Genomic DNA, 23,748 nt, shown 5'->3' on the forward strand with positions numbered 1-23,748 from the left:
GAAGAAAATACAGTAATGGACTCAAACATCCCAGAGCAAACAAACAAAGAAAGAACAATACGCATCAATTAAACAATCACAGGAAAACTAAATCTTAAGACAGCCACCAGAACAAGCACAAATAGAACACGAAGTGACACACATGTTAGATATGGAAGAAAAATTTCAGCTGACATATATAGAATACAAAGACATTAGACCATTCTTGCATAGACCACCATATAACCCACAAGTCGAAACAACAATAACAACAAACAACAGAATCATACACAGCAAAATAAATGAAAATACAACTATGGAAGAGTTACAACTACTGGTTTATATAGGATCACTCACTACACTAATTATACACACTAGGCAGAGATCAGAACCTACCAATACACAGAAGAAACCCACAAAACCAGCATGGCAACACAGGCTACAGATCAGAATAGAAAAACTGAGAAAAGACATCGGACAGCTAACACATTTTATAAGAAATGAAATATCAGACAAATAACGAACAAGGTTAGGTAAGATCTCACAACAAGAAGCGATAGAGCAATTAGATGAAAAGAAGCAGAAATTACAAGCATTGGCCAAACGATTTAGAAGATACAAAAAAAGTGAAAATAGAAGGAAACAAAACCAAACATTCAACACAAACCAAAAGAAATTTTACCAGACAATAGATAACACACACATTAAAATAGACAATCCACCAAACATAACAGACGTAGAACACTTCTGGAGCAACATATGGTCAAACCCAGTACAACATAATAGACATGCACGGTGGATACAAGCAGAAACAGACACATACAAGATGATACCACAAATGCCTGAAGTGATAATTTTGCAACATGAAGTCACCCGAGCAATTAATTCTACGCACAATTGGAAAGCCACTGGAAAAGATGAAAGAGCAAATTTCTGGCTAAAGAAGTTCACCTCAACACATTCAAATCTAACTAAATTATTTAACAGTTACATTGTAGACCCATACACAGTCCCTGATACACTTACACAAGGAATAACTTATCGGAAACCTAAAGATCAAGCAGACACAGCAAACCCAGCAAAACATCGCCCTATAACACGCCTACCAGCAATATACAAAATATTAACTTCAGTCATTACACAGAAATTAATGACACATACAACACAGAACAAAAAAATAATTGAAGAACAAAAAGGCTGTGAGACCTTAACTTTTCCCGGCGAATTGACTGTTCAAATAACTTACGGGGTTACTGCCGGGTGACAACGTCGACGACGTCACCCGGCAGCAAACACCTAAGTTATTTGAACAACAAAAAGGCTGCAGCAAAGGAGCACAAGCATGTAAAGAGCAACTGATAATAGATGCAGAGGTGACATATCAAGCTAAAACTAAACAAAGGTCGCTACACTACGCATACATTGATTACCAAAAAGCTTTTGATAGTGTACCCCACTCATCGTTACTACAAATATTGGAAATATACAAAGTAGATCCTAAATTGATACAGTTCCTAAACATAGTAATGAAAAATTGGTAAACCTCTCTTAATATCCAATCAAATTCAAATAATATCACATCACAAGCGATACAGATTAAGCGTAGAATATACCAAGGAGACTCATTAAGTCCTTTCTGGTTCTGCCTTGCTCTGAACCCACTATCCGACATGCTAAATAATACAAATTATGGATACAATATTACTGGAACATACCAACACAAAATCACACATTTGCTGTACATGGATGATCTAAAACTACTGGCAGCAAAAAATCAACAACTCAACTAATTAATAAAGATAACAGAAGTATTCAGCAATGATATAAATATGGCTTTTGGAACAGAAAAATAGCATAGTCAAGGGAAAACACACTAAACAAGAAGATTACATACTGGATAACCACAGCGACTGCATAGAAGCGTTGGAAAAAACAGATGCCTATAAATATCTAGGATACAGACAAAATATAGGAATAGATATTACAAATATTACAGTAGAACTAAAAGAAAAATATAGACAAAGACTAACAAAAATACTGAAAACAGAATTGACAGCAAGAAACAAGACAAAAGCTATAAATACTTATACTATACCAATATCGACCTACTCATTTGGAGTAGTGAAATGGAGTAACACAGACCTAGATGCACTCAATACACTTACACAATCACAATGCCACAAATATAGAATACATCACATACATTCAGCAGCAGAAAGATTCACATTAAGCAGAAAGGAAGGAGGAAGGGGATTTATTGACATAAAAAACCTACATTATGGGCAGGTAGACAGTTTAAGAAAATTCTTTATAGAACGAGCAGAAACTAGCAAAATACATAAAGCAATCAATATAAATACATCGGCTACACCATCGCAATTTCATAACCACTTCTACAACCCTTTGTATCACATAACATCAACAGATACGAAGAAAGTAAATTGGAAAAAGAAAACACTACATGGCAAGCACATGTATCATCTAACACAGTGACACATCGATCAAGACGCATCCGACACATGGCTAAGAAAAGGCAATATATACAGTGAGACGGAAGGATTCATGATTGCAATACAGGATCAAACAATAAACACCAGATATTACAGCAAGCATATTATTAAAGATCCCAATACCACAACAGATAAATTCAGACTTTGCAAACAACAAATAGAAACAGTAGATCACATCACAAGCGGATGTACAATACTAGCAAATACAGAATACACCAGAAGACATGACATTGTAGCAAAAATAATACACCAACAACTTGCCATGCAACATAAATTAATAAAACAACACGTTCCCACATACAAGTATGCACCACAAAATGTACTGGAGAATGATGAATACGAATTATACTGGAACACAACCATTATAACAGATAAAACAACACCACATAACAAACCTGACATCATACTCACCAATAAAAAGACGAAATTAACACAATTAATCGAAATATCCATACCCAGTACAACAAATATACAGAAGAAAACAGGAGAAAAAATTGAAAAATACATCCAACTGGCTGAGGAAGTCAAGGACATGTGGCATCAGGATAAAGTTGACATTATACCAATTATACTGTCAACTACAAGAGTCATACCACACAATATCCACCAGTACATCAACGCAATACAGCTGCATCCAAACGTATATACACAACTACAGAAATCTGTAATTATTGATACATGTTCAATTACCCGAAAGTTCATAAATGCAATGTAACATATAACGTACAGTTAAAAGGAAGTCACGCTTGATCAAGGTCTGCGTCACTTTCCATTTTTAACCAGACATAACATCTGAGAAACGAACGAAATAATAATAATAATGCATTGAGATACGTAGTGAACAGCATGCGGTTACCAGATTCAGTGTTGACAGGTATAATTAGTGGGACCATGGTGATAACACATGCAAATAGTAACCGATTTTGGACATCATTCACAAAGCACATTGCTTGTCCTACTGGGAACGTGAGGCCCTAACGAAATCTAATGGACCTGAACGAGGCTTGAATAATAGTTCGTACTAATCTATGGGACCATTAGAGGAGGGTGCAAAGAAAACAGGTTTCACGTTTAGCAGACGAAGTGTTGAAAATAAATTAATGCCCACGACGTGGAAAGGGGGTCCTTCAAAGCTGACCAATCTTCCATTTCTGCGATTGTAGTACGTAAGTGCAAATTTTTTATAGAGGAGATGCTTCAATCACTGTTGACGATTAAGATGCCAGATACCGTGCCTCCTGGACTAAATTTGCCAAATAAAAAGCATATGCCTCAACCCAGGATCGAACCATCGGCCCCCTGCACGCTAAACCAAAACAGTATCCACTGCACCAACTGTACAGCACAATGTGTATGTGCTGGCAAAGGTAGTAACCATACGTACAGTTACAGTGTTCCCACTCTTTAACGTCCTTTTTCTGCCGGATGTACTCGCCGGATGAAATTTTGTGACAGACATTTCTTTACCGCTGGCATGTGAGGAGTCGCACTGCGAAGCCCGACTGCGCGAATTCCGCTTCATCCTGTATGTATACTACTGGCCATTAAAATTGCTACACCACGAAGATGACGTGCTACAGATGCGAAATTTAACCAACAGGAAGAAGATGCTGTGATATGGAGACGATTAGCTTTTCAGAGCATTCACACAAGGTTGGCACTGGTAGCGACACCTACAACGTGCTGACATGAGGAAAGTTTCCAACCAATTTCTCATACACAAACAGCAGTTGACTGGCGTTGCCTGGGGAAACGTTGTTGTGATGCGTCGTGTAAGGAGGAGAAATGCGTACCATCACGTTTTCGACTTTGATAAAGGTCGGATTGTAGTCTACCGCGATTCCGGTTTATCGTATCGCTCGCGAGATTCAATGACCGTTGGCAGAATATGGAATCGGTAGCTTCAGGAGGGTAATACGGAACGCCGTGCTGGATCCCAACGGCACTAGCAATCGAGATGACAGGCATCTTATCAACATGGCTGTAACGGATCGTGCAGCCACGTCTCGATCCCTGAGTCAACAGATGGGGACGTTTGCAAGACAACCACCATCTGCACAAACAGTTCGACGACGTTTGCAGCAACATGGACTATCAGCTCGGAGACCATGGCTGTGGTTACCCTTGACGCTGCATCACAGACAGGAGCGCCTGCAATGGTGTACTCAACGAGCCTGGGTGCACGAATGGCAAAACGTCATTTTTTGGATGAATCCAGGTTCTGTTTACAGCATCTTGATGGTCGCATCCGTGTTTGGCGACATCACGGTGAACGCACACTGGAAGCTTGTATTCGTCATCGCCATACTGGCGTATCACCCGGCGTGATGGTATGGGGTGCCATTGGTTACATGTCTCGGTCACTTCTTGTTCCCCTTGACGGCACTTTGAACAGTGGACGTTACATTTCAGATGTGTTACGACCCATGGTTCTACCCTTCATTAGATCCCTGCGAAACCCTACATTTCAGCAGGATAATGCACAACCGCATGTTGCAGGTCTTGTACGGGCCTTTCTAGATACAGAAAATGTTCGACTGCTGCCCTGGCCAGCGCATTCTCCAGATCTCTCACCAATTGAAAACGTCTGGTTAATGGTGACCGAGCAACTGGCTCGTCACAATACGCGTCACTACTCTTGATGAACTGTGGTATCGTGTTGAAGCTGCATGGGCAGCTGTACCTGTACACGCCATCCAAGCTCTGTGTGACTCAATGCCCAGGCATATCAAGGCTGTTATTATGGCCAGAGGTGGTTGTTCTGGGTACTGATTTCTCAGGGTGTATGCACCCAAACTGTGTGAAAATGTAATCACATGTCAGTTGTTTTTAGATTAGATTAGATTTACTTTCATTCCAATTGATCCGTAGTGAGGAGGTCCTCCAGGATGTGGAACATGTCAGAAAAACAACAATACATGACAAATATTTATAACTAAAACAAATAAGCTAATGTACCATTCCACAGCTCCCAATTGGAATGATCGTCATTTTTTAATGATACTAAGAGTCATTTTACAAATACTAATGCACTGAATTTAAAATAAAAAGGTTTTTTATTTATTTATAAGGTAATAAACATGTAATACAACTACTGTAATACTTATTTACAATGAACACATTACTGCACTGAAATGGTGCAGAAGTTAGATTATACTTACACACACACACACACACACACACACACACACACACACACACACATTTTCAGTGAACACATTACTGCACTGAAATTGTGCAGAAGTTATGTTGTACTTATATACAAATCAGTTGGTTTTACTAAGAAATTCATCAATGGAGTAGAAGGAGTTGGCCACCAATAAATCCTTTAGGCTAGTATACTATATTTGTCCAATGACTACCCGTTTATCATCTGCATTTGTTCTTGGTGTAGCAGTTTTAATAGCCAGTAGTGTATTTACAGAGCAGTTTTGCACATGGAGGACAAACTTGTTTCTGGAGCTATTGCCCTGGCAGTGACAGTAAATCTTTGGATTGGGGCAGAACGATGACCAAAACAAAAAGCCAGACGTCGTTGAGTTCAATCCCGGCTGAGAAGGAGGGACAAAGGCAGGGGATTATGCTCACTGCCAATGAAAGAACTGAGGCTCGAAGATCTGCACGAATTTCGCAGCTTTGTGAGGATGGACATGGCCTGTTTCGAGAGGCTGCTATCTATGATAGAAGACGGAATTAGCAAGTGTGACACATTCTTGGGGGAGGCTGTCTCACATTCTCGAAAGTAAGAATTAAATCATACATTTATACGTCCTGTGATCATTACAGCCTAGATCACGAATAAAATACCGGTAAATGCTCTGTCAAATTAAGGCTGGTTGTAACATTACACTTCCTGACTACTGGGCTATCAAAAAAGAATCTCGCTTTTAGCCACATAATAGCACAGCCCAGCCTTTCAAAAGTCGTGAATATATGCACTGCAATTAACAACATTTTAAACGTGCACTTGTGTTATTTGTCCAAGTTTGGAATATATATATATATATATATATATATGTGTGTGTGTGTGTGTGTGTGTGTGTGTGTGTGTGTGTGTGTGTGTGTGCGTGCTACTCAGTGTTTTGCACTCCTCGTCTGTCACACTGGGCCAAACTGCATGGACATTCTCCCCTATCACTGCCAGTTTCTCTTTTCTGGCATGCTGAAATAAAGCAAGAGATGCAATCAAATCAAAAAAGAACTTTTGTAAACTAAGGCGTTACGATACAAATCGAAAATATAACGTTTTATGCATATTACTCAGAAACAAACGATTGCTGGCGTACCTTATTACGATACAACGGGTCATATGTAGTACACCTTTTCTCACTGTATGCCTGAATTACGACGCTTAACGCCTCTTTGCTCCATTTCATTTCTAGAATACGAAGCAATCAATTGAAAAAATGCTTTCACGAACACCTAGTATAAAAGAGATTTTACTGCAAAAAATTTTTTTCTGCGTTTATGAAACATACTTACAGAAAAAACATCCCTAACACGAAAATCTGAAATTAACCACTAACCGCCAACCAAAAAGCAAATAACAAGCAGAGAGCACTGTGGTACCCCCTTCTGCGCATGCGCAAGTTATCGCTGTCTACGGACTGACGGCGATTTAAAACTGCCATCTATTCTGGCGCACGGATTATGTGTCTGCTAGTTTTCATAGTTTTACCCATTGTTCCGCTAAATGGCTGTCGCGCTAGACCAGTACCGTTTGCGGCGGATCGTCATGTAATGCCCATTTAAGAGCACGAGGTGATGACCGTCACCTACAAGTTATGACTCGTAAGTAGCCTGAGGAAACGAAACTACGCTCTACCTTTTCAGGGACGACTAGGACGGCTGTGACGATACAGATAATGTGTAACAGCCTCCAAACGATCAATATGGCCCCCTGACGTCCATTACAAACAGCAGTACCACCCCTCCCACCCACCGCCCCACGGCACCTTGCTGCACGAAAAAAGAGGACAAAGGAGTGCTTGGATTACAATCTGGATCAATGGGATCAGATCCTCTTCACCAGAAAAATCAGAATTTATCTTGAGCCTGATGATCATACACTCCTGGAAATTGAAATAAGAACACCGTGAATTCATTGTCCCAGGAAGGGGAAACTTTATTGACACATTCCTGGGGTCAGATACATCACATGATCACACTGACAGAACCACAGGCACATAGACGCAGGCAACAGAGCATGCACAATGTCGGCACTAGTACAGTGTATATCCACCTTTCGCAGCAATGCAGGCTGCTATTCTCCCATGGAGACGATCGTAGAGATGCTGGATGTAGTCCTGTGGAACGGCTTGCCATGCCATTTCCACCTGGCGCCTCAGTTGGACCAGCGTTCGTGCTGGACGTGCAGACCGCGTGAGACGACGCAAACATGCTCAATGGGGGACAGATCCGGAGATCTTGCTGGCCAGGGTAGTTGACTTACACCTTCTAGAGCACGTTGGGTGGCACGGGATACATGCGGACGTGCATTGTCCTGTTGGAACAGCAGGTTCCCTTGCCGGTCTAGGAATGGCAGAACGATGGGTTCGATGACGGTTTGGATGTACCGTGCACTATTCAGTGACCCCTCGACGATCACCAGTGGTGTACAGCCAGTGTAGGAGATCGCTCCCCACACCATGATGCCGGGTGTTGGCCCTGTGTGCCTCGGTCGTATGCAGTCCTGATTGTGGCGCTCACCTGCACGGCGCCAAACACGCATACGACCATCATTGGCACCAAGGCAGAAGCGACTCTCATCGCTGAAGACGACACGTCTCCATTCGTCCCTCCATTCACGCCTGTCGCGACACCACTGGAGGCGGGCTGCACGATGTTGGGGCGTGAGCGGAAGACGGCCTAACGGTTTGCGGGACCGTAGCCCAGCTTCATGGAGACGGTTGCGAATGGTCCTCGCCAATACCCCAGGAGCAACAGTGTCCCTAATTTGCTGGGAAGTGGCGGTGCGGTCCCCTACGGCACTGCGTAGGATCCTAAGGTCTTGGCGTGCATCCGTGCGTCGCTGCGGTCCGGTCCCAGGTCGACGGGCACGTGCACCTTCCGCCGACCACTGGCGACAACATCGATGTACTGTGGAGACCTCACGCCCCACGTGTTGAGCAATTCGGCAGTACGTCCACCCCGCCTCCCGCATGCCCACTATACGCCCTCGCTCAAAGTCCGTCAACTGCACATACGGTTCACGTCCACGCTGTCGCGGCATGCTACCAGTGTTAAAGACTGCGATGGAGCTCCGTATGCCACGGCAAACTGGCTGACACTGACGGCGGCGGTGCACAAATGCTGCGCAGCTAGCGCCATTCGACGGCCAACACCGCGGTTCCTGGTGTGTCCGCTGTGCCGTGCGTGTGATCATTGCTTGTACAGCCCTCTCGCAGTGTCCGGAGCAAGTATGGTGGGTCTGACACACCGGTGTCAATGTGTTCTTTCTTCCATTTCCAGGAGTGTATAAAAGTGTAGAGGTGACGAGGTATGAATGTACGTGTCGGGCATGGAGTCCCATCGGTCAGCAGGAAAATGGATCAGTCATATTTTGGTATTATCCACGAATGTTGTACACCTGTCATCGCCATCGAGAGTAACTTGAGAGCTGCACTGTTGTAGGAAAGGATCCCCCAGTCTATTCTCCAGCCCTGTGATGGACATTTCGGCGATAGACTCGTCTTTCAAAAGAGTAATCCATTAGCACACCACGCTCACCTGAGGCAGGAATCAACCGAAAGGAATCGCCTGTGATTATGTGCTGAGATGAACCCGACTGATGATGCATTGGACCATTTGATACCGGTAGCAGTGCATTGTCACAGAAACCTCCTCACACACTGGATGACCTCAGGGAGGTATCTGTCAAATAGTGGAACAGGCTTGAGCAGTAACAGCTCAACCACCTTGTGGGCAGCATGCCAAGCGCGCTACAATGCGTGGTGTGGAGTGACATGTAGTTAGTCAACTGGAGATAAACATTAAAAGAAAATTACGTCACAGTATCAGAAAAATCACTTCCTCATCAACGTTGTAATCATGAGTGTGTATGGATGCATCCATCTGTCACCCTTGTTTCATGGCGAAATGGTGTGCTATCCGTCAGATGGTCCAAAATCTGTGATATGTGGACAATTTAAGAGTGGATGGTTGTGGATAAAGCAGTAAAATGCATCTCCTGAGTGCAATCCTGGCATATTCTATTGGATTTAAAGTAGACAGTCCTGATAATCAATTTCAAATAGGGGATGTCTTGACCCAAAAGAAATTCAGCCATCAGTGCATTTGTTTGTGAATGGGCATTACTGCTCATAATGAGGAAGTCTGGATGAACTGGAAAATGCAGAAAGTACTTGCAATACTTCATTATCGAACCAGGTGATACAGTGAGGAAGACGGGGACTCATATTCTGGAGGAACAGGGTTCAAATCACTGTCTGGCCATTTATTTCTGGATTTTATTTGGTTTCCCTAAATTGGTTAAGGTAAATGTTAGGGTGTTTCCTTTCAGAAGGAAACGGTATTTTTCCTAATGAATCCTACTGTGTGCTCCTCCTCTAATAACTTTATTGCCAATGGTATGTTAAACTCAGAACTTCCTTCTTTCCTTCATTTAATTACTCGTCTCTGTGTCACTGAGTGTTAACAGGGTTCTCAGACCATGAATGAAGATTTAAGCACCAAATACCCTTCCATCTTCATGACTTCTCAAACTCCACCACAGACAGTTCCTTCCATTACGCTCCTGGTACCACTTTACATCATGATGCCTCATCAGACCACACTCCGAATGGTCTCCTTCAATTGTGCTGCTGTGACTGTACTGGCTGCAACTATACACAATAATCAGCCAGAACATTATGACCACCAACCTACTATTGATATAAGCCCATCCAGGTGATAGCAGCGTCACCTGTTGGGGAATGACTGTTAGTCAGACACACACATGGTACATGTTGTATCAGTGAGTGTGCTGTCCATCTGTAGAATGGGGAAAGTGCACAATCTGTCTTAGTTTGACTGAGGGCAGTCCGGCCGCGGTGGTCTAGCGGTTCTGGCGCTGCAGTCCGGAACCGCGGGACTGCTACGGTCGCAGGTTCGAATCCTGCCTCGGGCATGGGTGTGTGTGATGTCCTTAGGTTAGTTAGGTTTAAGTAGTTCTAAGTTCTAGGGGACTTATGACCTAAGATGTTGAGTCCCATAGTGCTCAGAGCCATTTGAACCATTTTTTTGACTGAGGGCAGATTGTGATGGCCTAGAGGCTCAGCAAGAGCATTTCAGAAACTACAAAACTTGTCAGGTGTTCAAGGAATGTTGTGGTATCTTCAACACGTAGGTAGCAAAAACAAGGTGAAACTCTGTCCAGATATATTGGGGTTGGGTGGCCACCCATCACTATAGATGTCAGGCATTGTAGGCTGAGCAGACTGGTAAAACACAGCAGGTGGCTAACTGTGGCAGAACTAACATCAACTTTATTGCTGGGCAGAGTACACGTGAGTATGAACACACAGTGTGCCAACCACTCCTAACAACGGACCTCCACAGTCGATGACCCATGCATGTGCCAATATTAACACCACAACATTGGCAACTACGATTGAAATGGGCAGTGACCATCAGCAGTGGATGTCGGTGCAGTGACAAAGCATTGCATTGTCTGATGAATCCCAATATTTCTTCATCATGCTGATGGGAATGCACAAATCTGCAATCTTCCAAGGGAAAGCTCCTTGACACTTGTACTGTGGGACAGAGACAACCTGGTGGCAGCTCCGTTATGCTCTGGAGAACATTCACGCGGACATCCACGGGTCCAGTGGAGCTCTTGCAAGGAACCATGACGGCCAAGGACTATCATACACTGGTTGCAGACCAGAAACATGATGGTCAAGTTTCCCAATGGCAGTGGCATTTTTCAACAAGATAATGCGCGATCTCATAAGGGCAGAGTGTGATGGACTTGTCCGGGGAACACAGTGGTGAGCTCCAACTGATGTGCTGGCCCCACAGTACGCCAGATCTGAACCCAATTGAACACGTCTGAGATGTGGCTGAACGTGGCATCAGAGCTCATTGCCCCTCACCGGAATTTATGGGAATTACTTGACTCGGGTGTGCAAATGTGGTGCCAACTATCTCCAGTGACCTACATCTACATCTACATCCATACTCCGCAAGCCACCTGACGGTGTGTGGCGGAGGGTACCTTGAGTACCTCTATCGGTTCTCCCTTCAATTCCAGTCTCGTATTGTTCGTGGAAAGCAGTATTGTCGGTATGCCTCTGTGTGGGCTCAAATCTCTCTGATTTTATCCTCGGGGTCTCTTCGCGAGATATACGTAGGAGGGAGCAATATACTGCTTGACTCCTCGGTGAAGGTATGTTCTCGAAACTTTGACAAAAGCCCGTACCGAGCTACTGAGCGTCTCTCCTGCAGAGTCTTCCACAGGAGTTTATCTATCATTTCTGTAACGCTTTCGCGATTACTAAATGATCCTGTAATGAAGCACGCTGCTCTCCGTTGGATCTTCTCTGTCTCTTCTATCAACCCTATCTGGTACGGATCCCACACTGCTGAGCAGTATTCAAGCAGTGGGCGAACAAGCGTACTGTAACCTACTTCCTTTGTTTTCGTATTGCATTGCCTTAGGATTCTTTTAATGAATCTCAGTCTGGCATCTGCTTACCGATGATCAACCTTTTTTTCCGATTTTGGCCGTCTAGGGACCGCGTTAAACAACTATTTTTCAATGTACATTTCTCCTATTGCGCTCCTCCTCTTTTCTCTTCTGCCAATATGTCTTCATCCTCTCTCTGTGCTGCTCCCTTCGGTCTTCTGTCCACACTGTTCCTCCAGTTCTTCTCTTCTTCACTTCAAATCCTTCAAAATGTTGAATTTTGTCTCTCGTTAAGTCTCTGTTGGTTATATCATCTTCTCCTACACCCATCTCCTCTAAGTCTGCTTTGACTTCTTTGAACCAGGTAATTTGGGTTCTGGGGTTCTTGTCAAAAAACATGAATATTTTCTTTGTCAGCCTTTCATCATTCATTCTTTTCAAATGGGCGTAAAAGCTTACTCTTCTCTTCCTCATAGTATCTCCCACTTTCTCAATTTTGTCATACACTTCTCTATTACTTCTAAGCTTCCAAGTCCCATTCTCAAACCTCGGCCCAAGTACTCTTCTAATGATTTTTCACTCCTTTTTTGCTATAGCTTCCATTTCCTTGTTAGTGTTCATTGCTAAACATTCAGATGCGTACAGACACTCTGGCTTAATCACAGTGTTGTAGTGCCTTATTTTTGCGTTAATTGATACTGACTTCTTGTTGTACACATTCTTTGTTAGCTGGAATGCCATTTCCATTTTTCTTGTTCTTGTTTTATTTCCTTCTTTTCTGAAGCATTGGGCTGGATGATTTCCCCTAAATATTTGAAATTAGAAACCTTCTTTATCTGGCCATACTTTGTAATCATATTGTTCGGTGCCTCTCTTACATTGGTAAGGTACTCTGTCTTTTCAAAGGAGATTTTCAGTCCTGCTTTTTCTGCTGTTTCATTCAGAATATTGATCTGTTTGACTGCTTCTTCCAAACTTCCTGCCAGAATCGCTAAGTCATCATCAACTTTATATGATCATTCCATTTTAAATCACTCCTAATGTGTACTCCCAGATAATTTATGGAATTAACTGCTTCCAGTTGCTGATATGCCATACTGTAGCTAAATGATAAGGGATCTTTCTTTCTTTGTATTCGCAGCACATTACACTTGGCTACATCGAGATTCAATTGCCATTCCCTGCACCATGCGTCAATTCGCTGCAGATCCTCCTGCATTTCAGTACAATTTTCCATTGTTACAACCTCTCCACAAAAAGCCTCAGTGAACTTCCGATGTCATCCACGAGGTCATTTATGTATATTGTGAATAGCAACGGTCCTACGACACTCCCCTGAAGCATACCTGAAATCACTCTTACTTCGGAAGACTTCTCTCCATTGAGAATGACATGCTGCGTTCTGTTATCTAGGAACTCTTCAATCCAATCACACAATTGGTCTGATAGTCTCTTTGCTTCCATGCCACAATGCATCACCACTGTTATCTGCAGCAAAGGTGGACGTATGGGCTCTTAGGTAGGTGGTCGTAATGATCTGGACGATCAGTGTTCATCCAAATAAATATGCAAGGAGGAACATTTTGCAAGTAGGATGCATGTGTGAAGAGCACAAACTCAACCCTCCTCTGTAGTGCTGAGAAAAAACGTACTGCTGGACCTTTCTTTGTCTCGGACAGATGACTGGTAATTCTGAGGCAGCTGTAAGTTTTGCAGACAGTGTTCTCGCACTTGCTGTTATCTAGCTGTCTTGTGGAGCTGTCACTCGTGGTCGGTCATCTACTGACATATACAGGGCTATTACAAATGATTGAAGTGATTTCATTAATTCACTGCAGCTCCATTCATTGACATATGGTCACGACACACTACAGATACGTAGAAAAACTCATGAAGTTTTGTTCGGCTGAAGCCGCACTTCAGGTTTCTGCCGCCAGAGTGCTCGAGAGCGCAGTGAGACAAAATGGTGACAGGAGCCGAGAAAGCGTGTGTCGTGCTTGAAATGCACTCACATCAGTCAGTCATAACAGTGCAACAACACTTCAGGACGAAGTTCAACAAAGATCCACCAACTGCTAACTCCATTCGGCGATGGTATGCGCAGTCTAAAGCTTCTGGATGCCTCTGTAAGGGGAAATCAACGGGTCGGCCTGCAGTGAGCGAAGAAACGGTTGAACGCGTGCGGGCAAGTTTCAAGCGTAGCCCGCGGAAGTCGACGAATAAAGCAAGCAGGGAGCTAAACGTACCACAGCCGACGGCTTGGAAAATGTTACGGAAAAGGCTAAAGCAGAAGCCTTACCGTTTACAATTGCTACAAGCCCTGACACCCGATGACAAAGTCAAACGCTTTGAATTTTCGGCGCGGTTGCAACAGCTCATGGAAGAGGATGCGTTCAGTGCGAAACTTGTTTTCAGTGATGAAGCAACATTTTTTCTTAATGGTGAAGTGAACAGACACAATGTGCGAATCTGGGCGATAGAGAATCCTCACGCATTCGTGCAGCAAATTCGCACTTCACCAAAAGTTAACGTATTTTGTGCAATCTCACGGTTTAAAGTTTACGGCCCCTTTTTCTTCTGCGAAAAAAGCGTTACAGGACACGTGTATCTGGACATGCTGGAAAATTGGCTCATGCCACAACTGGAGACCGACAGCGCCGACTTCATCTTTCAACAGGATGGTGCTCCACCGCACTTCCATCATGATGTTCGGCATTTCTTAAACAGGAGATTGGAAAACCGATGAATCGGTCATGGTGGAGATCATGATCAGCAATTCATGTCATGGCCTCCACGCTCTCCCGACTTAACCCCATGCGATTTCTTTCTGTGGGGTTATATGAAAGATTCAGTGTTTAAACCTCCTCTACCAAGAAACGTGCCAGAACTGCGAGCTCGCATCAACGATGCTTTCGGACTCATTGATGGGGACATGCTGCGCCGAGTATGGGAGGAACTTGATTATCTGCTTGATGTCTGCCGAATCTCTAAAGGGGCACATATCGAACATTTGTGAATGCCTAAAAAAACTTTTTGAGTTTTTGTATGTGTGTGCAAAGCATTGTGAAAATATCTCAAATAATAAAGTTATTGTAGAGTTGTGAAATCGCTTCAATCATTTGTAATAACCCTGTACTGAGCGTTTCCCCGACTCTCGAAATCGTCGCCAAAACCTTGATAAAAATGCCTCGTGTTTATGGCACATTTCGCAGTTCTGAGACCTTGGTACGTCTCTGATCTGTTGTAAGGTTTCTGAGAATTCTACCTCGCAAAACAGGATCCAAATGGCATTGCTAGGTGATTGTGACTTAAGCTTTACCAAGAGACTATTATTTTGACACGAGTAGAGCAGACACAGTTGAGACATTATGGCTCAACCACACTTCTTTCATTGTCTTTGGATCATGTATCCATCTAAAGAACTTCTTTCTGTCTGTGTGGAAATTTTGACAATCTGTTGCAATGATTGTCTGTCTTCTCTCCTTTTAATTTTTTGCACAGTGGTATACTGACTTGAAAAAAAAAATTGCATTCCAAAAAATAATTAATGTGGAGTACTGAAAATTCTGGAATACATTTGTCTAGGTAACACATTTCCGTGATTAACATTGCAGTATCCCTGGTTAACATAATTACAGGATAAGCCATTGCAAATCTGAAATGCTGCTACATAAAAAAATTGGTGAACCCACCAGAATGTTGAATGCAAGCATGCAAACATGCATGCATGCATTGTGTTGTACAGGTGCCAGATGACAGTTTGTGGGATGGACTTCCGTGCGTGCTGCATTTGCTCGGTCGGTAAAGGGGTAGTTAATGGTGGCTGTGGACGATGCTGAAGTTGTCATCCATTTATATCCCGTATGTGCTCAATTGGAGACAGATCTGGTGATCGAGCAGACCATCTACATCTACATCTACATCTACATGACTACTCTGCAATTCACATTTAAGTGCTCGACAGAGGGTTCATCGAACCACAATCATACTATCTCTCTACCATTCCACTCCCGAACAGCGCGCGGGAAAAACGAACACCTAAACCTTTCTGTTCGAGCTCTGATTTCTCTTATTTATTTTGATGATCATTCCTACCTATGTAGGTTGGGCTCAACAAAATATTTTCGCATTCGGAAGAGAAAGTAGGTGACGGAAATTTTGTAAATAGATCTCGCCGCGACGAAAAACGTCTTTGCTTTAATGACTTCCATCGCAACTCGCGTATTATATGTGCCACACTCTCTCCCCTATTACGTGATAATACATTACAAAACGAGCTGCCCTTTTTTGCGCCCTTTCGATGTCCTCCGTCAATCCCACCTGGTAAGGATCCCACATCACGCAGCAATATTCTAACAGAGGACGAACGAGTGTAGTGTAAGCTGCCTCTTTAGTGGACTTGTTGCAGCTTCTAAGTGTCCTGCCAATGAAACGCAACCTTTGGCTCGCCTTACACACTATTTGGTCTTTCCAACTGAAGTTGTTCGTAATTTTAACACCCAGGTACTTAGTTGAATTGACAGCCTTGAGAATTGTACTATTTATCAAGTAATCGAAATCCAACGGATTTCTTTTGGAATTCATGTGGATCACCCCACACTTTTCGTTATTTAGCGTCAACTGCCACCTGCCACACCATACAGCAATCTTTTCTAAATCGCTTTGCAACTGATACTGGTCTTCGGATGACCTTACTAGACGGTAAATTACAGCATCATCTGCGAACAACCTAAGAGAACTGCTCAGATTGTCACCCAGGTCATTTATATAGTTCAGGAACAGCAGAGGTCCCAAGACGCTTCCCTGGGGAACACCTGATATCACTTCAGTTTTACTCGATGATTTGCCGTCTATTACTACGAACTGCGACCTTCCTGACAGGAAATCACGAATCCAGTCGCACAACTGAGAAAATACCCCATAGGCCCGCAGCTTGATTAGAAGTCGCTTGTGAGGAACGGTGTCAAAAGCTTTCCGGAAATTTAGAAATACGGAATCAACTTGAGATCCCCTGTCGATAGCGGCCATTACTTCGTGCGAATAAAGAGCTAGCTGCTTTGCACAAGAACGATGTTTTCTGAAACCACGCTGATTACGTATCAATATATCATTCCCTTCGAGGTGATTCATAATGTTTGAATACAGTATATGCTCCAAAACCCTACTGCAAACCGACGTCAATGATATAGGTCTGTAGTTCGATGGATTATTCCTGGTACCCTTCTTAAACAGTGGTGCGACCTGCGCAATTTTCCGATCTGTAGGTACAGATCTATCGGTGAGCGAGCAGTTGTATATGATTGCTAAGTAGGGAGCTATTGTATCAGCGTAATGTGAAAAGAACCTAATCGGTATACAATCTGGACCTGAAGACTTGCCCGTATCAAGTGATTTGAGTTGCTTCGCACCCCTAAGTTATCTACTTCTAAGAAACTCATGCTAGCAGCTGTTCGTGTTTCAAATTATGGAATATTCCATTCGTCTTCCCTGGCGAAGGAATTTCGGAAAACTGCGTTCAATAACTCCGCTTTAGAAACATGTTGACACTCTGTAGAGCATGTTAGTTTGTGAGCTAGCATTATCCTGTTGGCAAACATCCCCTGGAAAGCTGTTCACGAATGGCAGCACAACAGGTCGAATCATCAGATTAACAAAAGTCAGGGTGCACGGGATAACCACGAGAAAGTTCCTGCTGTCCTATGACATCACACCCGAGACTGTAACTCCAGGAGTACGTCCAGTGGTCTAGCATCACAGACAGGTTGGATGCAAGCCCTCAGCTGGCCTCCTCCTAACCAACACACAGCCATCACTGGCACTGAGGCAGAACCACTTTCATCAGAAAACACGACAGACCTCCACCCTGCCCTCCAACAAGCTCGCACTTGACACCTCTAAAGGTCACAAATTGTGGTGGTCTGGGGTCAGCTACAGGGTGCCTGGCTGTGCTCAAAGTAACCAATTTGTAACAGTTTGTTGTGTCACTGTGGTGCCAACTGCTGCTCAGAATGGCGTCGCAACTATAGTGCGATGGGCCAGAGCCGTGTACCGAACACGATGTTCTTCCCTCTCGGTTGTGCCGTGTGGCTGTCCAGTGCCCAGTCTTCTTGCAACTGTACATTCTCACGACCATAGCTGCCAGCAGTCATGTACAGTGGCTACATTCCTGCCAGTCTCTGTGCAGTATCGCAGAAGGAATGACGAGCTTCAGCTTCTAGTAGCCCTGCTACTCGATCTTGTTGAAACTCGGTGAGGTGTCTTTGTCACCTTAAAGCTATTCTTGACTAATGTCAACTCACCACGTTGTAATGGTCGCCTGGTCGTAGATATAGCTAATTGCTATAATCGCACTATTTCGTTCCCATTTATGGAGCTTGTTAGCACTTGATGTTAGGTTGGCGCCATTAAAATGCATTGTGTTGTGGTAATCGCTGCTACTTGCTGGATCGCTGCTGTGTCTCGATGCTGATGCTGGCTCTAAATCTGGTTGTCTAGGGTTAAAAACATGAGGTCCCGTGTTTTTTTATGTGCTTTTGATGATAAAGAACGAGCGAAACCAACAAATATGTAAACTTCAAATATTTATTATTCTGGTGGCCATCTTAATTCCACTGTCCACCAAAGACCATGACTCAACACAAAGTAGTACTTCCGTTACATGTTCTTTGCATTGTTTATCCACCTCAAACAATAACACACAAGTCACAAACACACTTTACCAAAGTGACATTCCGACTGCCTCCCAACCGTTCTTGCTGCTTGTATTTATAACATTGTCAAAGAACTACTAAAAAGAGATATAGTTTACAAGTCACATGTACATCTGTTATCATAATTTGTGCAGAAAAGTTATTAATTTGCATCGAGTGACATAATTTAACATGTTACTAAAATGACAGACAGATTTGTTGACTTGACAGAATAATTCTTTGTTACAAAAAGGCCGTTTTTTAGAAGTTTGTCAATTGACTTCTCTAATTTGCATAAATAAGTAAATAACATGAATTATTAAGAATTACATTGGTTTTCGTCTAAAATAGGATTGATTTCGTGAATACTGAGTGAAAACGCTCCTAGTGAACAATTAGGTTTCACTGGGTGATTTTTATTTAAGGAGATCCAAAATACCTAAGTTGGCCACTATTTTTCGTACTTCATATTAATTATTTAAGATGAACTTAGTGTTTTTACATGATGACATTTGCTGTATCAGTGATCAAGTGATATAAACTTTTGTGTGGGTCAGTTATTCAGTATAATTTAATGGGTTGACTCTTTATGCAGACATGTTATGCAATCATTGTTAACATACACAATAACTTTTCTATAATCATAAATACTCGTTAAACTGGTTGAATTTGGAGGGTATCACATACTTCGGTACAGTAAAGCCTTTAATATGTTCCGTTACAACGTCCAATCTCAAAAGTAACTTATGCTCATGACATTTGCAGTTTGTATTTAAAGCAAACCTGATTTTCATCCTCATAGTGGTGCTATTAGGGCCACTTTTATGCGACCAGAGCAAAATTTGAACAGACGTCATCTTTCAGATATATAAACAGGCCTGTCAATTTCCGTTTATCTCTTACAACTCTTTCTTGATGTTGTGAATTTTTTTCTGTCAGTGTATAATTCCTGCTCCAGCTCTATGCTATTTTCTTACGGCACACGACATAAATGTCTTTGTATTCCAGGGAGACACATCCACCAGATGCCAATGACATCACCTATAGTCAGGAGCTACTGAACGACCGCCCTGAAGCGGACAACCTGTTCACGATACTGCGGGAGCTGACAGTGTGACAGGAGGTCGACAGGACAGCCTCAGCCAAAGTGCATCCCGTTTCTGGTGTTCGGCGACCTCCCTGTACCGCGACACAGCTGGTGGTGGTGCATCAGTCCTCTGTAGGATCTCACGTCGAGTCCCACTGTTGGACTTCAGACATCGAGCATGACACGCACATTGCTCTGGCCCGACATTCGTAAACCACTGCTTCCTGAACCCCGTATCTGTGTCAGCTCGAGGTGTGAAGGAGAGTGAGGCCCTTCACTTACCTTGATATTTTGCATGTCAAGTACTATGAAAAAGTTAATCGTACATACAGATATGTTCTGAGCAACTACTATCAACGTATTTCTGATTGAACTCTCAGACACTTATCTTTAAGTCACTGAGTTTAATTTGTGTTCAGTCAATTTCGTACCTGATATAATATGTAACTGCTTCTCCCTCTGATGTTCATAAGTGTTTTTTTTTCTATCATGATGCTGTAAATGATTAATTCATGACACATGCATTTGTTTATCATGCAACACTGTTTTATAAATTTTATATAGTTGACATCTCATTTACGAAGCCTCAGTCACTTATTTTGTATATAGTCCAAATATTTATGTTGTTTGTTAGCCATTTAATTTAATTTATTGTAGCCACGAAAATAATGACATTGCAGACTTTTCATGTAGAATGATCTCATCCACATTACCTACATTTTAATACTTTTTAAATATATGTACTACATTTTTTTAAAGAAATTCTGTCTGTCAATTTTATTTTGCTGAGATTCATTTGGTTCTAAGTATAGCTGCAGCATGAAAATACTGAACAGATAGTAATTACAAGAAATATTGCACCTTGGACTGCTGAATCAAAGATAAGAACCTTAAAAACAAGTTATACCTTAATTGGCCTTGAAAGGAGTAATTTGACATAATCTAAAGTAATCTACGGATTACAAAGGTTGACTGAAAAGTTTGGCTATGGCTTATTGTATAAATGAAACAGAAGGAAAGGGAATACAGTTCAGAGGTAAAAAATATTATGCTTGCTTCTTGCAAAAGTTTATTCTGCCTCCAAATTCATTGCAACACATACATTACTTTTTTCATTTTGATTTGTAAGAGAAAACTAATGACAGTAAAACAGTAGCCATTGTGCTTGGATATTAAAAAATGAAACGAAAACAATATTAATGCAAGAAAATTAATTAGTACTTATTAATTAACGTTCTGCAAGGATGGTAAAACAAATCTACAGTAAACAAAAAAGAGTTCATCTTTTATGTATTAAGAAATAATGTACTACATTGTTTGGAATTTATAGAGAGAAAAATAGGTCAAGCTAGTTAGTTCAGAGTGGTATTACACGTTTCTGCATGTGCCACAATACATGGATCTCTTACACTACAGCTGACACCTCATTGTTAAGACATGGACCATGTACCTACATGCCTTGAGATAACAAATTATCAACTTCAAATGATTTTTCTCATTATATTGTAAAGAGGGCCAGTCTTGCTTGCAAAATGAAGGCAGATCTCACCATCACTGACAGAACTGCTTGTGGCACAGAGCCAAGTGGGGGGGGGGGGGGGGGGGGGGGGGTCATGGGATTCACTCAATAGATGAGAGCTCCATTACACATACGAGGTAGCTACATGGGTAGCAGTTGGTTTGTGGAGTGCACTGTGCAGGTTTTCATGTTACAGGAGTGCAGAATTGTGAAAATAGGGATTCAGCCTCAAAGAATGAAAGTCACACAGTATGAGGGCAGCCCTATAAAACATTGCCATAGGTGTGTTGGGGGAAAAAAAACCTGATCTTAAAGTGCTTGTAGAAAGTACTGGCACAGAAATTGTTATATGCAATGGAAGCTGGCTATAGCTGGAGGTAAGTTCAGCTGGAAATAAGCCAGGCCAAGGGAGTGCAATCCTGATTTACCTCAAGTTAATATATTGTTTTGTGGGTGTAACAGTTAGTAGAAAATGCTCATCTTCATTTTTTGGCAACCCCCAATGCTACAGTGGCTGTAAAGAATTGTGAGAATCTGCTCCAGCAGATTTGCTGCAACTTCCCAAACTCTACACAGTGTAGCTTATGATTTGGCTTGCAAGAGATATTTTAAGCAATCAGGTTGACTAGAATTTTCATTTTTACAGTTACATGTTTATTGACTCCGCTGGTATTGGTTTCATGCACAAAAGCTGTTACCAAACTGGCTCTGTCATGGCTGATTCACCACTGCTTATATATCATTTCACTAATTACAGGTGATGTCATCCATTATTACAAACAGAAAATTTGAGAATTACCATTAGATTTATGTTGACATTCACAAACTGATAGCAGAGTATTAAACAGTAATGTATACTTTTTATGTTGGAATAATAAGTACTGGTTGTTTTTTTTTTTAAATACTGAGATTTACAAAATCCATTTGCAAACAATTAATTTTATAAAACCGCTTATATCATGGAACATGTTTAAGTATCGATTAGTAAAAGTCAAACTAGACCAGAGACGTTTTTGCACTTGATAAAATTTAAATGAAATTAACAACAAAATATAAAGCAGTATAGTAAATTGAGTTTCAAAATGACTAGATAAATGAAATAAGAATGTTATAAAAATTTATTTAGGTTCGTAAATGTGGCAGCCTGGTTCCTGAGGACCACAATTTTCTCAGAGAACCGTAGATGAGAATCAGGTACGATACTCCCAAATTTACTGCAGGTGGTACCCCTATTGGACTTTAGGGAAGTCTTTATTGCATACCATTATCATCATCTATACAAAAAATAATGAATACAGGAGTGTTTAAGTCACATCACTAAAAATAATACATCATTTCTATGCAGAGTTTCTTAATTGAAACAGTAAGTCAATTCATAAATCAGTCAACACACATAACACCACACTTGGTACACAGAAGCATTACATGAGGCACTATTTACAAACAATCAGAGGCCAGAACAAACAAATAGTGTAAAAAAAGTCTTCTAATAAAAAATAACAAAAAAATCCTCAACATGCAACCTAACCTTACATCTGCAGAAAGAACCACAATACATCCACCAAAACTGATCCTGACCTTATAATTCTACCTGCTGACAAAGGCTCCACCACTGTTGGTTTGAACTGCAAGGATTACATGGAAAAAAGACTCCACAAGCTGTCTGATTCATCCACCAACAAACTCTGTTATAGTGACTCCATTCGAGAAATCCAGCAAGATCTCCAATCTCTCCTCAGATCCTTAGGCCCATCCCAGAACCTCTCCCCAGAGTCCATCTCTCTATTCACTCCTACCATTCCCCACACTCCTACCTTCTACATGCTTCCTTACATCCATAAACACAACCACCCAGAATGCCCCATTGGCCGGTTACTGTGTCTCCACTGAGAGAATCTCTGCTCTCGTAGACCAACACTTTCAACCTATTACCCAGAACCTACACTCCTATATAAAAGAGAGCAACCATTCCCTCCACTGACTCTTCACAGTTCCTGTTCCCCCCTGCTCATCACTATTAATGGCACGTCCCTTTACACTAATATCCCTAATGTCCATGGCCTTATTGCTACTGAACACTACTTTTCGCTCCAATGCCTGATGGATTCCAAACCTGCAACTTCCTTCTTAGTCGCCATGACCAACTATATCCTCAAGCCCAATTACTTCTCCTTCAAAAGCCTCACCAACAAACAAATCCAGGGTACAGCTATGGTCAGCTGCATGGCACCATCCTATGCCAACCTATTTGTGGGTCATCTAAGGGAATCCTTTCTAACCATCCAGAATCACAAACCCCTCACCTAGCTCAGATTCAGTGATGGCATTTTCTT

General features: G+C 42.1%; 1 protein-coding gene across 1 annotated transcript in view; it reads left to right on the forward strand.

Annotated features, from left to right (window-relative positions):
• LOC126092250 (uncharacterized) overlaps positions 1-20,599 on the forward strand; it is a 700,330-nt gene extending 679,731 nt beyond the window's left edge. Inside the window, exon 11 of the mRNA XM_049907760.1 lies at positions 19,818-20,599. Coding sequence (XP_049763717.1) covers positions 19,818-19,926 — 109 coding nt within the window. The 3' untranslated portion in view covers positions 19,927-20,599. The remainder of the gene's footprint in view (positions 1-19,817) is intronic.
• The last annotated feature ends 3,149 nt before the right edge of the window (positions 20,600-23,748 follow it).

The sequence above is a fragment of the Schistocerca cancellata genome, chromosome 7, assembly GCF_023864275.1.
Source record: "Schistocerca cancellata isolate TAMUIC-IGC-003103 chromosome 7, iqSchCanc2.1, whole genome shotgun sequence".
NCBI lineage: Eukaryota > Metazoa > Arthropoda > Insecta > Orthoptera > Acrididae > Schistocerca > Schistocerca cancellata.